The sequence below is a fragment of the Micropterus salmoides genome, unplaced genomic scaffold (assembly GCF_014851395.1).
Source record: "Micropterus salmoides isolate LMB-PRFRI ecotype aquatic unplaced genomic scaffold, ASM1485139v1 Ms_hic_scaffold_2, whole genome shotgun sequence".
Classification (NCBI taxonomy): Eukaryota; Metazoa; Chordata; class Actinopteri; order Centrarchiformes; family Centrarchidae; genus Micropterus; species Micropterus salmoides.
This window is the reverse complement of record NW_024041150.1, coordinates 25,423,463-25,437,359: the sequence shown is the minus strand read 5'-3', so window position 1 is coordinate 25,437,359 and position 13,897 is coordinate 25,423,463. Positions and strand designations below refer to the sequence as shown.

Genomic DNA, 13,897 nt, shown 5'->3' with positions numbered 1-13,897 from the left:
TACATTAATTACTTTAAATCTATGGGGTTTTTTTATTTTAAATTAAACAGGTGAAGCATAAACTCTTATTTTTGGTAAATCTGAGACAAGCTACATTAACAGAGAAGACTTTGTCTGTGTTCTGCGTAAAAGTTTTGAAGTTCTATTTACACAGTCCAAGTACACAAACACGTGCTTAGGTAGAGACTGTATCTAAAACGTGAAAAGTGGATTTCAGTCCAATATTTATTAATAGTCAGAAACACATTTATAGTTCAAAATGACAATACACACTACAATAAAGCACTGCCAGCTGCACTAATACTAAAACAACAGAACATTTTGTAAACATATAAATAAATAGTTAAGTTAATGAGCCACAGTCACTATGAAAACTGTTCCTGTCTCAGTGCCTCAAGGTTCGGCCTCTCTCCCTGGCGGGTGAGCTGTACTGGAAGAAGGTCTGGGCTCTGTCGGCCTCCAGGCCGGAGAACAATCTGCTGTCCCCATCGTGGCCCACAGAGAGGAACTGAGGGCTTCTCCTGGGAGTTGCCTGCTGAGGCGCCCCTGGGTGACACACAGGACATTGACGGATGTCTGTCATTGTTATACTGAGTGAAATTCCCTTACATAGACAATCAGCTCATTACTCCCACTGATGACCACTTCTTGACATCATGCCTACAGCTGTGTCTCCCTCTGTGCCATTTAACATTACTCTCTCTGTGCTTCCTTCCTACTCTCAATCAGCGCGGCCAAAACACGACAACCGATTTAATGACAGCATTCACCTCTCAGGCAGAAACGGACAAACACGTTATTTAACTTTTTCTTTAGTCCTGAATGAAAGTGATGGTCAGTATTTTCATTATAGGTTCATCTGTGGCCTAATTAATCAATCAAGTTGTCCTTTGGATTAGAAAATGTCAGAAAATTGTGAAGCTAAATGCCCATTGCAGTTTCCCAGAGCATAAGGTGACCTCTTGAAATTGTTTTGTCCGACCAACAGTCCAAAATTCAAAGGTACATTTTAGTTTAATAAATTCCTGGGAAAAAAAAGTTTAAAGTGCTTAAAAGATTTTCCAATACTAACCACTGTAAATAGAAAAAAATATATATAATACTTCCTACTCATGATTTTCCTTGTTTATAAAGAGCAAGTTTCAAAACATTGGTGTATATGGAAGGACAGAATTTGTGCCTACGCTCACCTCAAATGTCCTGTTAAAGAGTGTAAAGGCATTAATCTAAGTTCAGTTGTTTTTACCAGTGTTGAAGCTGCGATGTGGCTGGGGCAGCGTGTCTCTGTCCCCCACACCCACCACCATGTTGCGCAGCCTCAGAGAGTCGTACAGCCCCTGCAGTTTCTGGTACTGCCTGTTCCTCTCCATCAGCCTCTCCGACATCTCGCTGTACTTCCTTTTATACTCATCCATCACCTGAAGGAAACAAGGTTTTATACATTTCTATATATTCTTCTGAACTTATATGTTTCAGCTTTCTGAATCAACTAAAATCACTGTGTGCTCCTAAAAGTTAAGGTTTGAAGATCATGAGCACAGATGAGGAAAGAAAGAGGCAGAGATAATGAAAATGGTCCTTTTGTACAATCTTATCTCGGGTGTAGCTCATTACAGTATGGCAACGGCAGGTCAGAGGACATGTTGAGTTATTTTTACCCAAAGTGGACTAACCCAATTAATTTTCTTAGGGGCTCATTTAAAATGTGACGTAATAAATTGTGGTTTACTTTCTTCAGGGAGGCGATTTCCCCCCTCATGGCGGAGAGCTCCAGTTCTCTGCTCTGGTTCTGCTGGGTCAACACCTTTTCCATCTGCTTCAGCTGTGCCTCTGCCTGTGACAGACTGTACTCTTGATACATACGCTCTTGATGGACCTGTTTACAAAGAGGGGAAAAGAGAAGATGTTACAAGAATCGCAGATTCAGAGTTATACTATGTTCATATACATACAGACCAAAAGATATTTTACCTGATAGCTCCAGAAGGCCATAGCACGGGCACTGATGTCCAGAACTACGTCTGGTCGCAGACCTGCCAGCACCATGGCTTTGTACTCCTCAGAGGGCGACAGCTCCATCCTCATAATGTCCAGCTTCCCAGACAGAGCAGAGGAGCAGGCTGGGCAGATGGCGGGGGAACGGCTGAACTCACCAGACCCGTGCTGATCGCAGAAAACATGTGAGCAAGCTGTGACCCAGGCGAAGCCGCTCAGCTTGGTCCGACACTTTGGCATGTTACACAGGAGTGTGTCATCGCAGAGAGACATGGCCATGACTGTGGAAAGCACAGTAACATTTCAGTAATGGAGATCAGCGCAGTCATCAACTGAGGGTTCGATAAAGCAATCACACACATTGAGTTTGAAGGACCTTAACCATATCAAGGTAAAGCAAATTTAAAAATCAATTTGGGACCATGCCTGTAAACTGGCATCCTTTGGCAGTGCCACGCCTCTGTGTGGAGTTATCACACTCTGTTTAACATCAACTTTTAAGAGGTTTTAAGAATTCATGGACCTGTGTGGTGAAATTTGGGGATTTGAAACACCAGTTGGGGGCTAAAAATCTGTAATGTTGTGTCTGAATAACTGAATTGAAGTCTTACTGTTGGCTGAGACATTATATTGGTCACTGTCGGGACTTTCGCAGAGACGAAATGCCTTATTCGTTACATTATTCAAGACCACCCACTGGTTGTCAAAAACATTCAGTTTTACTTTCTGTAGGTGTGCTGTTAACAAGTGAAGTTAATAAACCCACTTCAAATAACCTCTATAATTATAATAAGTTGTACTGGGAATTTGTTTTACCAACTTCTTAACTAACTTTAAAAAGTTTAGGTTTCATAGCTGAACGTTACATCATCTGCCGTTAACCTAACTGCTGTTAGCATTAGCAGGCTAGCAGGTAAAGTATTGAGCTCCGGCTGAACGTTTATGTCCTCTTTCTGTTCAGCGGCTGCTTTTTGGAGCAATAAACTACTTTGACTTTTAAAAGTATATTTTCTATAAAACGTAAACAGATACCTGAACTTTAACGGGACAACGCCGGTGTTTTTACTGTTAATTTCGGGGAGACACACACCCTTCACCAGGTAACAGCAGGTGACGTAACCTGAATACTGTGATCTGATTGGCTGATTGCAACTGAATCTCTCCACAGTTAAATCTGAAAACATTTCCTGCAGGTGTTTTACAATTTATCTACAACATGTTTCAAGGCTTTATAGGCTCGATTTGAGACATGTTCAGGACAAAGAGAGAAATCAAGGTTTTTTTCTCTGGAACTACTTTTGGTAGGCTATACCCTCCTTTATACAATGAATAATGAATAATAATAATAATAATGATAAAATAATACATACATTCAGTAATTTAACTTAACTAATAAAGAGTATTTTTATAATGTGGCATTGTTACTAAAGAGTCTCTCCACTTACCTACTGAATATGGCACTTAAAGCACCCTGGACTTTGACTTGACATGAAAATTTGTATATATATTTTCCAGGTGATGCTATGAGCATGCATGAAGTCAGAGACTTCATTGAGCAGCCCTTTAGACAAACATGGGAGTTATATCCCCCTAATCAAATAATGCCCTTCTTTCTCCTCTGGTGTATATAGGCCTATATGTAAAACGTGAGACACCTTCTTAAATATGCCCGCCCCCCTCCTTCCACTTCTCTCTCTCTCTCTCTGTCTCTCTCTTTTTCTCTTTTATCCTTTTCTCCACGTGGTACAGGAGTAAAGGCGGGGGGTGAAAGAGGGGCATTGTGCTGTGCAGCAGTGGATCCGGGGGTTCATAGTGAGAGAGGGGAGATGCTCACTCAACTGTGTCCAGCACGCCATTGTCAAAGATTCCCATCTATTCTCTGCCTTTTAAATAGAGCTCCAGTGTAAGATGCTTTTTGGGGGGAGGGCGGGTGGGGGGTATTAAGCGCTTAGTGATAACACACGAAATACATGCATGCATGTGGAAAAGCTGTGTGGCCCCACTTGCACACAGCAGCCACTCACTGCACTGTTGTTAATAATTGGCCCTATGGAAATCAAAGGGTAGAAATATCGCCTGCTCACTCCTCATCCGGCACAATAACACCACTGGGAAGACAGATTTTTGACTGATGGAAACCACCTGCCAGTCAATTATTGTGGCTATGATTTCATAATTTCCAACTTGCTGAGAATCAGAACGTAGATGCACTACACCTGGAAGTCCAAACAGATGTCACCTGTTAGCTCGACTTATTTAAGGCATGTTACTGCCTCTTAATTTGACCCATGATGATGTTATTCTCTTCCAGGAATTATAGCAGAATTTATCCTTAACAACATAGCCAATTCTACCGACTATTTAAATTTGTTTTTTAGACCTCCAACGGCTCTGACAACCAATTGTCTTGTTTTATTGAAAGTTTATAGCTGCTGCCTGAGTGTGTAAAGAAAAATAAAGCTGGGGAGAAAGAGAAAGAGAGAACCGGGGAGGCTGTGTGTTACACGCCATTGAAATGCAAATATCATTGAAGAACAAGGAGTGGTTCTGTGTGTGTGTGTGTGTGTGTGTGTGTGTGTTCCCTGTATGTGCATGCAGCGGAGCAGCAGTAGGAGAGGAGGGGCGCAAATTGGACAAGTTTTTTTTGGGAAAAGAGACTTTAGAAAACAGCCACACACACGCACATACGGCTGCTTCACATGACACGGTGCAGACCTGCGGATTTCCAAACACCTATGTCACATATTTTGACTTTCTTCCCACACAACAAAATGCTCTTTTTTCTTTAAGAAGTGATCCTACACAGTTTCTTTTCAGAAATTTCCTTTTTATCTCAGGGCTTGCGGGACTTTTGAACTTTAGATGCTTGGATGGTTTCAGGAGCACTTCCAAGTGCGCAGCAACTTGCCTACTGCCTTTCAACCAACTGATGCCCCCTCCTCTGTCTGACTCGCCGTGAATCATGTCACGCCGGAAGCAGAAGCGACCCCAGCATCTTGTTAACGCGGATCCGGGGGGCCCACGGCTGCTATCTCACGGTGAGAAAACATCTTTACGACCGTGCATGCTTTTTTTGTTGCGTGTGTTCTTGAAAGAGGGCAACCACCCTGCAACCTAGTGGTGCTCATCACTGCACGCGGAATTAACTTTCAGAGTGTGAAAATCTTCAAAGAACAAAGAGGAAAAGGCAAATGTTTGGGTTTAGACTAGAATTGTATAGGCTACTATTTATTGAGTGGTTTCTCGTTGATTACTGTCGTTTTTATAAGTTTATTTATGCACAAGGCCACATTCCAACAAACGCACCTGATTTAACAGACAAAAAAAGTTTTGAGATCTAAGTTTGTCAACCAAAGAAATCCCTCCTGCTTAATCATTCATTGTAATGGGCCCCACTAAATGGAGGCCTTAGGCGCTTTGGTTGGGGCCAATAAACTTGTCCCTGTGAAGTGAATAGAGGAGGATTAACTAACATACATCTGTGGCCATTTTCATGTGTTGTTCGTCATCTAGGAAACCAACAGGCTGCTCAGAGCTGACCGCTGGAGGTCTTTGATTAGTATAGAGCACTCTCTTATTTGTTAACAATAAGGTGCATGGGCGGGGGGAAGGGAAGGCAGTGCATTTGGTAAAGATTAATCTTCCACCCTTCTATTCTCTTCTTCTTTTGCTCTTCGTCCATGCTTTTCTCTTTCCCTATTTCCACCTTCTCAATACTTCCCTCCCCTTTCTTGCTCCTTCTTTCTCACCCCCTCAGCCCTATTGACTGTATACCCTTAAACACATTGTGGGGGTGGGGGTGAGATGGGTGAGAAAAAAGATTTAGGGGTGATAGAGAGATTGCTCTGGCACTTGTTCTGTGTTGCAGTGGTTATATCCTATATCTTCAAGTGCATGTGCCTGAGACTCTGCAGGTAAACTTCCACAAATGAAAGTTGAGTCTTTGAGTTATTTTTGTGTTTCCTGCAGGTTCAGGTTTGTTTATCAGTCAGAGCGAAAGAATTTCACAGAGGTACAGTCTTTCATTCCATCACTATATCTCTCCAGGAGGGAATAGTTAGTTAGTCTCTCCATTGTTGTTACCCTCCCCCCTTCTTTTTTCTTTTACTCTTTCTCACTCTGTGCTTGAGATTCTGAAAGAATTTGACCCCTGAGCAGCAGAGGTCAGATTAGTTGACCAATCAGAGTGTCTGGACAGTGCCCAGAACCCTTAGCGTGGCCTGACCCTTGACCTCCACTGTGACGTAAGGGGGAAGGGTGAATAGCGAGATGAAAGATGTAACTGCTGTAGGGAGGGGGAGGGTTAAGAGGGGTTATGGGTTGTCTTGGTGATGCTCATTGTCCTCTAAAATGTGTTGCCATAGCAGCAAGGTGGTCTGTAAGCTTTTTTGTGTGTGCAAGATGTTTGAGGAGTTTTGCTCTGCAGAGCACAGATTGAGACAAGACATTACAAAGACTCATGGACTGCAGAGTTTCTTTCCACTTGTTTATTTTTTTTGTTAAAGGCCGTTTCTTTTGAAGTCGTAACTGGATCTTTTGGTATGCACACAAATATGCAAACAACATTTGTAAACAGCATCTTGATGCATTGAAATAAACAGACTCTGTAGCTGAAGCAGAATGTTTTTAGGAATTTACTTACCTGGGTATCAGGGCTGATGTTGGAGATTTAGTATTGTATAATAATGTCCTTGCAAAGAAACAAAGTGCATTTAAAGAAAAAAAACCCTCTTATTCTCCTTTTTACTGTCAATTCTTAGATGACCACCTGGGCATGAAGTCACCGTCGACATCTCTTGGCTCAGAAGTGACCTCATCAGAGTCCTCCTCGTCGTCCCCTACTTCTCTCCAAGACTGCCAGCCACCTCTGGCCCCTCGCCCATCCCCTGGTGGGCTCCACGCGCCCTCCTTACCCAGCGAGAGCTCGCCTCCCCCCCACTGGCCCAGCCACATCGCCCCCTTCAGCACCTCACTCCCCAACACCCACTCTTCCCTCTCCCCAGACTTTCCTCACCCCTCACTCTCATCCCAGACTCACTCGCCTCCTCCCCTGGGTCAAACCTCAGGTTCCCACAGCCTCTCCCACCAAGGAAACTCTCATTCCACCATGACCTCCCCACCGATGGGCAGCTCAGCCACCACCACTACCTCTTCCTCTTCTTCCTCCTCTTCGTCTTCTCAGTGTGTGCTGCCTCACCGCGACAGCTCCAGTCCAGGTCATCAGCAGGCCTCCAGCTCCCCGGGGCAGCAGGGACAGATCCAGGTGTCGCCAACCCTAGCGGTACTCCTGGAGGAGCTGAGGGTTTTACAGCAGAGGCAAATCCACCAGATGCAGATAACAGAGGAGATCTGTAGGCACGTTCTAAGGCTTGGAGGGGCTGTCTTTGGCCGTGATAATAACACACAGGCCAGTGGTGCAGACAGCAATCAGAAGTCTACAGGAGCAGCATCTTCATCACCAACACACCCTTCTACTGCCACACCAGTAACCACAGTCTCATCGCTTTTGACTGGCTTTCCATCTTCACTTTTCCCCCAGCCATCCGTATCCAAATCAGGACCTTCACATGTCAATGGCAGCAGAGCTCTATCATCCTCTACCTCTTCCTCATCTATTTCATCCACTATCAGCTCCTCTGTTGCCTCCTTACATCCTCTGTCCTTGTCACTGGGCCTACCGCCGCGCTACCTCCATGAGAAATCATCCAACACCTCCTCATTTGGTCAGAGTAATGGTATCAGTTTCCCAACTACTCCCCTTCCTACCACCAGCCACTCCCAGGATCTCCAGCCCAGCTCCTCTCTGGGCTCTGCCTCCTCATCAGGACGCCCTCAACATGCATGCCGTTTTTGTGGGAAGGTGCTAAGCAGCGATTCATCACTCCAGATCCATCTTAGGTCACATACAGGTGAAAGACCCTACCAGTGTCCAGTCTGCTTGAGCCGTTTTACAACCAGGGGGAACCTCAAAGCCCATTTCCTGCGACACAGAGAGCAGAACCCAGAGCTGTCCCTCTCCCTGCTGCCCCCAGCACTGTCGGAGCAAATGCAGAGCAGCTCTGCTCCTGCTTCCATCCAGCGAAGGAGAAAACGCCGGGCTGATGATGACGAGCCATTTAATCCAGTGAAAGGAAGCATTCCCGGGATGACAGATAACATGGCTTTAGGATTTTTGTCTGGTGTGTCTGCTCGTCCCTCGCCTTCCTCTCTACCTCTTCCCCCATCGGTGGATATGGCATTGCTGTCCACAGCCCATTCACTGCTACAGCTGAACAGAGCCTCAGCTGCAGCTACTGCCAGCGCATCTAGCACTGCACTGCCTTCTTCCTCTTCGCCCTCGTCTTCCTCCTCCATGGGCAGCCAGTTCAAAGCAGCTAAGCAGCAGCGGTTTGATGAAAACACACCTCCTCACTCTGCCCTCCACACATCTTCCCCATACTCCCAACTGGCACACCTCCCCAAGATTCTCTTCCCCGGAGGTACCTCCCCTCACCACCTTGCACTTCTCCGGGCCCCAGGCCACCCATCCACCTCCCACCTCACTTCGCCTCATCAGCTGCCATTCCCCTTTCCACCTTTCCCCAAACCATCAACCTCCTCCCCCTCTTCATCCTCTCCCACCACCTCTACCCAGACGTCAGACACGTCCAAGTTGCAGCGCCTGGTACAGAAACTTGAAAAGCAGCCACATGGAGGTGCCTCTTCCTCTAGCTCCTCACAAACCTCAGCTGAAGCAAATGGGGATACACACGGCCATGACCTGACCACCACCTCCAGTGCCTATCGCAGGGAAATGTTAGCTGCTCTCGGCCTGAGCCCAAGTGCCAATGCTGCTGGACTAATGACCAGCAAGGGAGTCTCAGGTTCTGGCACTACAACTACCACGACTACCTATTCTCTGCCTACAGCCCAGGCCGCTAATCAGTGTGGAGTGTGTTTGCGTGTCCTCAGCTGCCCCAGAGCTCTGCGTTTGCACCAGGCCACACATCTGGGAGAGCGCCCGTTCCCTTGTAAGCTGTGTGGTCGTTCCTTTTCCACGAAGGGCAGCCTTAGGGCCCACCTGGCCACTCACCGTGCTAGACCAGCCAACTCCCGTGCCTTGAACTCATGTCCGTTGTGCCCACGGAAATTCACCAATGCCTTGGTTCTTCAGCATCATATCCGCTTGCACCTAGGAGGGCAAATACCACCTGAAGAAGATATGCCTCCTGAAGATGACGCAGAAACGCAGAATGCCATCTTTGGTGATGGCGAGAATGACTCCATAGGCTCAGCGCAAGCCCAACAGCTCATTCCTCTTGCCTTAACAAAAGGCTCCAAGTTTCCAATTGATGCTCTCAGCTCAGGGTCCACATCTAAGCAATCCACTGTTGCTGATGCCACATCTGTGAAGATGGAGGAATCAGAGGGCTCGACACCCAGTGTTAGCCCACCCCTGACCCGTAACCCCCCTTCACTGGGAGCCGAGGACCCCCTGCATCTAGGAGACAACACCCTAGCTGATGGTAGCCCCCTGAACTCTGAGGAGGAGACCCACGCTGACCTGGGCAGCACTAGCCCTTTGAAAGCACCCTTAGTCAGTTCTCATTCAGCTGAAGAGAATGGAGACGCAGAGGCAGATGACACCCCTCTTTCCCTCTGTGTTTCGAAGCCTGTAGTAGATTATGATGTGCTGCATAGAGTGGTTAATAATGATGAAGCCTGCTCTACAGACAAACCCACCATGAGTCCTGATTCTAAACCCAAACCGGCCGCTGCAAATCCCTTACCTGCACTCACCCCACCTGCCAGCCCCAAACCTATCCCTGAAGCAGAAGAGGCCTGTGGCAGTGTACCACCAAAGTCACAAGAGCGAGATGCAGCCCAAAGCAAAGGCAAAAGTGAGACCACCACACCCATAGAACCTTTGCCTGTGTTAGATCCAGATCCAGAGAAGGACACTCCAGTGGAGGATGACCATGGTGTGCCAGAAAAGCCTTCAGAGGTCCCAGAGCCCTCTGTCCCATCCCCAGCACTGCACACCCAGCCTTCCCGCCCGGACAAACCCTACAGCTGCTCCCAGTGTGGAAAGGCGTATGCCAGCCGTAGCGGACTTAAGGTAAGGTTTGAAGTTATGGCGGATTTACACTGCACAATATAATGATATTTAAGTGGTAATGCATTTTTTATGTCAAGTGAAGATTTCATCTATCTGGACTTGAGCGACGTGAGTAATTCACTATTGTGTTGTGTCTCCCATCGACAGGGCCATATGAAAACACACGCTGGAGCATTGACCAGCACCCCCTCCAAGGCTCAAACCAATGACACTGAGACTGCTGAGGATCACAGTTCACATTCAGCCAATAAGAACCTGGGACAGGAAGAGGAAAAGCAGGGATTGGCTAAATCGCCCAAGAAAGGTGTCAGCACAGATCATCTACCAGTCAGTGTTGTTTCTAGTGTGGCAGGCGAGCCTATGGACACTACTGTGTAGAAAAGTTAGCATTGTTAAAATGGCTGCAGTCAGTCTTTAAAGGGTCCTGACAAGGGAATGTATTTTTCTTTTTAATAGACTGAGATTTCTAGAGTTTCCTAATTCTAATTCATGTTTACCTTTTTGTATTAGGCCGATATATCTAGTTTGTACTGTAGTAACATTACAAGAGATTTGTGAATGTAGTGTTTTAGCGATGTATTTTTGTATTTCAAAGACCACAGTGAGGCCTTATCTTACACACTTCACAGCATTGTCACAATGAGAATTAATTGTTTGCGCTTTTATTTCAGCACATACTGTATAAGCTGATTTTGAATAAGATGACGGTCCGTCCAGAATTGTACAAGATGAACTCCATACCAAAACAGGCCAAATAAGAAACGGCCAATGTTTGTAAATATGAGCTGGGGCTACATTTTATGCCTTTTTATTGTTACTTTCTTCTTTCCTTTTTAATGCCATGCTGCTGAAAGCATGTTTCTGATGTGCTGAGATGCACTGTGTTCTGTGCTGCCGAAACATCAAGTTAAATAAACACATTAGCAATGATGATAACCAGTTTGATAATGATAATGATGATGGCGACGATTGTGTTAGATTATCAGTACTTGTGTGAGCATTCCTTGTACTTATAGTTGTAAACTTTGCTAGCAGCAAATTACCTTATTCATATTGATTATTGTAAACGTTTGTTCTTGTTGATGCTACGTGCAGGTTCAAATCGACAACAAGGATGAGCCCTTATAATGATACAGTTAAAGGAGGGGGAGCCTCCTTTATATTTCCTTTCCCCCCTTCCCCTGCTCTCCTCTCTCAAAGCACTTGAGAGTTTTCTGCTCCCGCGGAAATTGTCTAACTCACTGCATTCCTGCTTAGCCCAGTTTAGTATTTGTGTGCTTTGCTTTACCCTTTGTAAACTTTTTTTTTTGTAGCAATGACAAAATGTGTTCCCATGCTTCCCATGTGATGTATAAAAGATAAATAAAACAACAGCAATGTGAAGAGGAGACCTGCTTGTCTGTGGTTTATGGGGGATCGGGGGGGGGTTGTATTTTTTCGTCTGGGTTTGGTTTAAGCCTGCGTCTCTGTGAATGAATTTATCTGTTGAACTATTGTTTGCATGACTCCTATTCCTTTTGCGCCTGCATGTATGCTGTTGGTCAGTTTTCGCTTGTTTGTTCCAGCTCTCGGTGTGTCTGGATCTTGGGGGTCCTTTGTCTGGGGCGCTGGGCTCTCTGTCTCCTAATTCTGCCTTTTTTTGCCCTCAGTGTGTTTTAATATGTTTCAGTTCCCCAGCACTGTGCGTGTGTGTGTGTGTGTGTGTGTGTGCGTGTGTGTGAAAGGGATAATCAGAGCTTGTATGAGTGTGATTGAGGGTGCAGCTGTAGAGGCCGCCACCTCCCCCAGTCTTTCCCTCCCCTCTCTGTGTCATACGCTCTTTCATACGCACTCTCTTTCATTTTCTCTTTCATTTCTCTCCCTCGCTCTTTCTGCTCACTCCCTCACCCCTGTCCTCCCCCCCCCACCACCACTATTCCCACCCCATGTAATGAGCTGACACACAGGAAGCTCTAATCCTCACACAATGCCACCCCTCTTCCCCCCAGAGTGACTGGGAGCAGGACAGGGGGCAACAGGGACCAACCTGGCCCAGCTGTCCCCAAAATGGCCGCCTTTAATCCCTCCAGTTTTTAGCCTACAGAAGCTCCTGAAACCATGACAACTGGTAACCCAGGACAAGAATGGCCAGGGCAGGGAGCGGGACAAAAGGAGTGAACGGAGCCATGTGTGAGAAGTTTGTCCACATGCATTTGTGGGCGACAAGAGACGTGTCTCAATCAAAAAAAAAGAGAGAGGAAAGGAAAAAGAAAAGTCATTTTGATAGTTTTCAGTTTAAGAAAGACTCCGGAAGGTGGAGGTGAATTCAAAGGTCTACAGATGTGATGGTGCTGGTTGCAGGTTGCAGGCTTTGATCACATGTAATACATTTATCACTCATCAGTCAGAATTTATCAACTCTCTGTAGCCATCAATCATTTTCAGCAGAAAAGAAAAACGTTTGTAGAGGTGTGAAAGGTCATGTCATTTGCATATTTACCATACAATTAAAGAAGAAGCAACAACTATTTGGAAGACAAAGAAGTGATTTTGGCATTTACAGCTGCCATTCAACTGGGATGTGACTACATCCCTAGACCACATATAAACAAAGACATTTTGTGTTAATTGTTAATGTTGTTGTCGTTTTCATTAATTGTTTATTAGAGACCTTTTGTATTAGTATGATTATGAAGCAAAATCAGTATAATATAGAAAAAGACTTTTCTAAGCAGTCTTCAAACATTTAATTTATGGTTTATAGCACATTATAATGTTTTTGTAAGCTGATATACTGTAAGTGTTTCTTAATGTATTTGTCAAAAACTATAATTCTGTCCCATAAGTGGAGACCGATGTATAAACAGTTTACACGAATAAAAAATCACAAGTGAATAGTGAAACACAGGTGTAATTATATAATTATATATCATATGTGAAGTTATTATTGTTGACTAATACTGTGCATTAATAAACACTTACACAATACACTATCCTAATAGTTAGCCTTATTGTTATAAACAGTTCATTAAATGTTTTTATTCTGCTTAAAAATGCTAAATAGGGGGACCTAAAGTGTTACTGATAATTGATATGTTGTTTCAGGGGGTGCTTTTATAACATATTTCATTTTAATAACTCACAAAATTGTACCGAGTCTGCTGTTGAGACAAAACAATCGGAGAGAGTGGCTTTTGTGGACAAAATATAGGTATTATTTTACACACGGTACAAGTGTCAGACTTTCAGTAATTTACACATCTTTTTGAGAAATGGTTCCTTTGTGTGATTTCTAAACTCTCTTTTCATGACTGTTTAAAGGACACACACGTATCTCAACAAAGAGTAGCATTCCTTTGAGAGATTTCTTCTTCTTAATAATGATGTTTTTTTGTTGTTTTAATTAGTGTATCTGTGGGTGCGATGACAGCTCTGTGTGGGACTCTTGCTGTGATGTCTTAATATAGTTTGTTCTTAGGTCTCTCTTGTAAAATAGAGCTCGACCTCACTGCAGAGCAGTGAGACTTCTAGAGTAAATAAAACTAGACTAAACTAAAAATAGATGTTGAATCCAATTAAAGCACTTTGTGGAGATGTTGCATTACCCTGTGTGATTTCGCAGCCTCCTGAAATCAGAATGAACTCCACCTGAGAGACACTGTGCCCTCCTACGTCAGTATTTTTTAAATCCACAAGAGGGAGCCATGCTCCAAAGTTTAGTCCTCCATCAATCAAGTAAGACCATCAGACAGCTCATGCTCAATATTTTGTCTGCATAATCCCCTTCCATCGTTTGTTTTTTATTAATATGTGCTTATTTGTACC

General features: G+C 44.7%; 2 protein-coding genes across 2 annotated transcripts; one reads left to right on the top strand and one right to left on the bottom strand.

The window, feature by feature from the left end:
- Positions 1 to 207: 207 nt before the first annotated feature.
- LOC119913466 (E3 ubiquitin-protein ligase CCNB1IP1) lies at positions 208 to 3,120 on the bottom strand. Its single transcript, XM_038732894.1, has 5 exons — positions 3,028 to 3,120; positions 1,972 to 2,276; positions 1,730 to 1,876; positions 1,247 to 1,418; positions 208 to 546 (listed from the first exon to the last, which is right to left on the bottom strand). Exons 2-5 carry the CDS (start codon positions 2,272 to 2,274, stop codon positions 386 to 388), a joined length of 783 nt encoding a protein of 260 aa, XP_038588822.1. The 5' UTR covers positions 2,275 to 2,276; positions 3,028 to 3,120; the 3' UTR covers positions 208 to 385.
- Positions 3,121 to 4,765: 1,645 nt separating this feature from the next.
- si:ch211-212k18.5 (sal-like protein 4) lies at positions 4,766 to 11,481 on the top strand. Its single transcript, XM_038730081.1, has 3 exons — positions 4,766 to 5,033; positions 6,756 to 10,093; positions 10,241 to 11,481. The coding sequence occupies exons 1-3, from the start codon at positions 4,958 to 4,960 to the stop codon at positions 10,469 to 10,471; spliced, it is 3,645 nt and encodes a 1,214-aa protein (XP_038586009.1). The 5' UTR covers positions 4,766 to 4,957; the 3' UTR covers positions 10,472 to 11,481.
- The last annotated feature ends 2,416 nt before the right edge of the window (positions 11,482 to 13,897 follow it).

Bases quoted from the DNA above. Each gene is read 5' to 3' on its own strand.
- LOC119913466 (XM_038732894.1), bottom strand. From the start codon at position 2,274: ATGGCCATGTCTCTCTGCGATGACACACTCCTGTGTAACATGCCAAAG. The intron at 1,419-1,729 runs GTAAACCACAAT...TGTTTCCTTCAG, and splicing joins AAATCGCCTCCCTGAAGAAA to GTGATGGATGAGTATAAAAG. The intron at 547-1,246 runs GTAAAAACAACT...TGTGTCACCCAG, and splicing joins ACATCGCAGCTTCAACACTG to GGGCGCCTCAGCAGGCAACT.
- si:ch211-212k18.5 (XM_038730081.1), top strand. From the start codon at position 4,958: ATGTCACGCCGGAAGCAGAAGCGACCCCAGCATCTTGTTAACGCGGAT. The intron at 5,034-6,755 runs GTGAGAAAACAT...GTCAATTCTTAG, and splicing joins CCCACGGCTGCTATCTCACG to ATGACCACCTGGGCATGAAG. The intron at 10,094-10,240 runs GTAAGGTTTGAA...TCCCATCGACAG, and splicing joins CCAGCCGTAGCGGACTTAAG to GGCCATATGAAAACACACGC.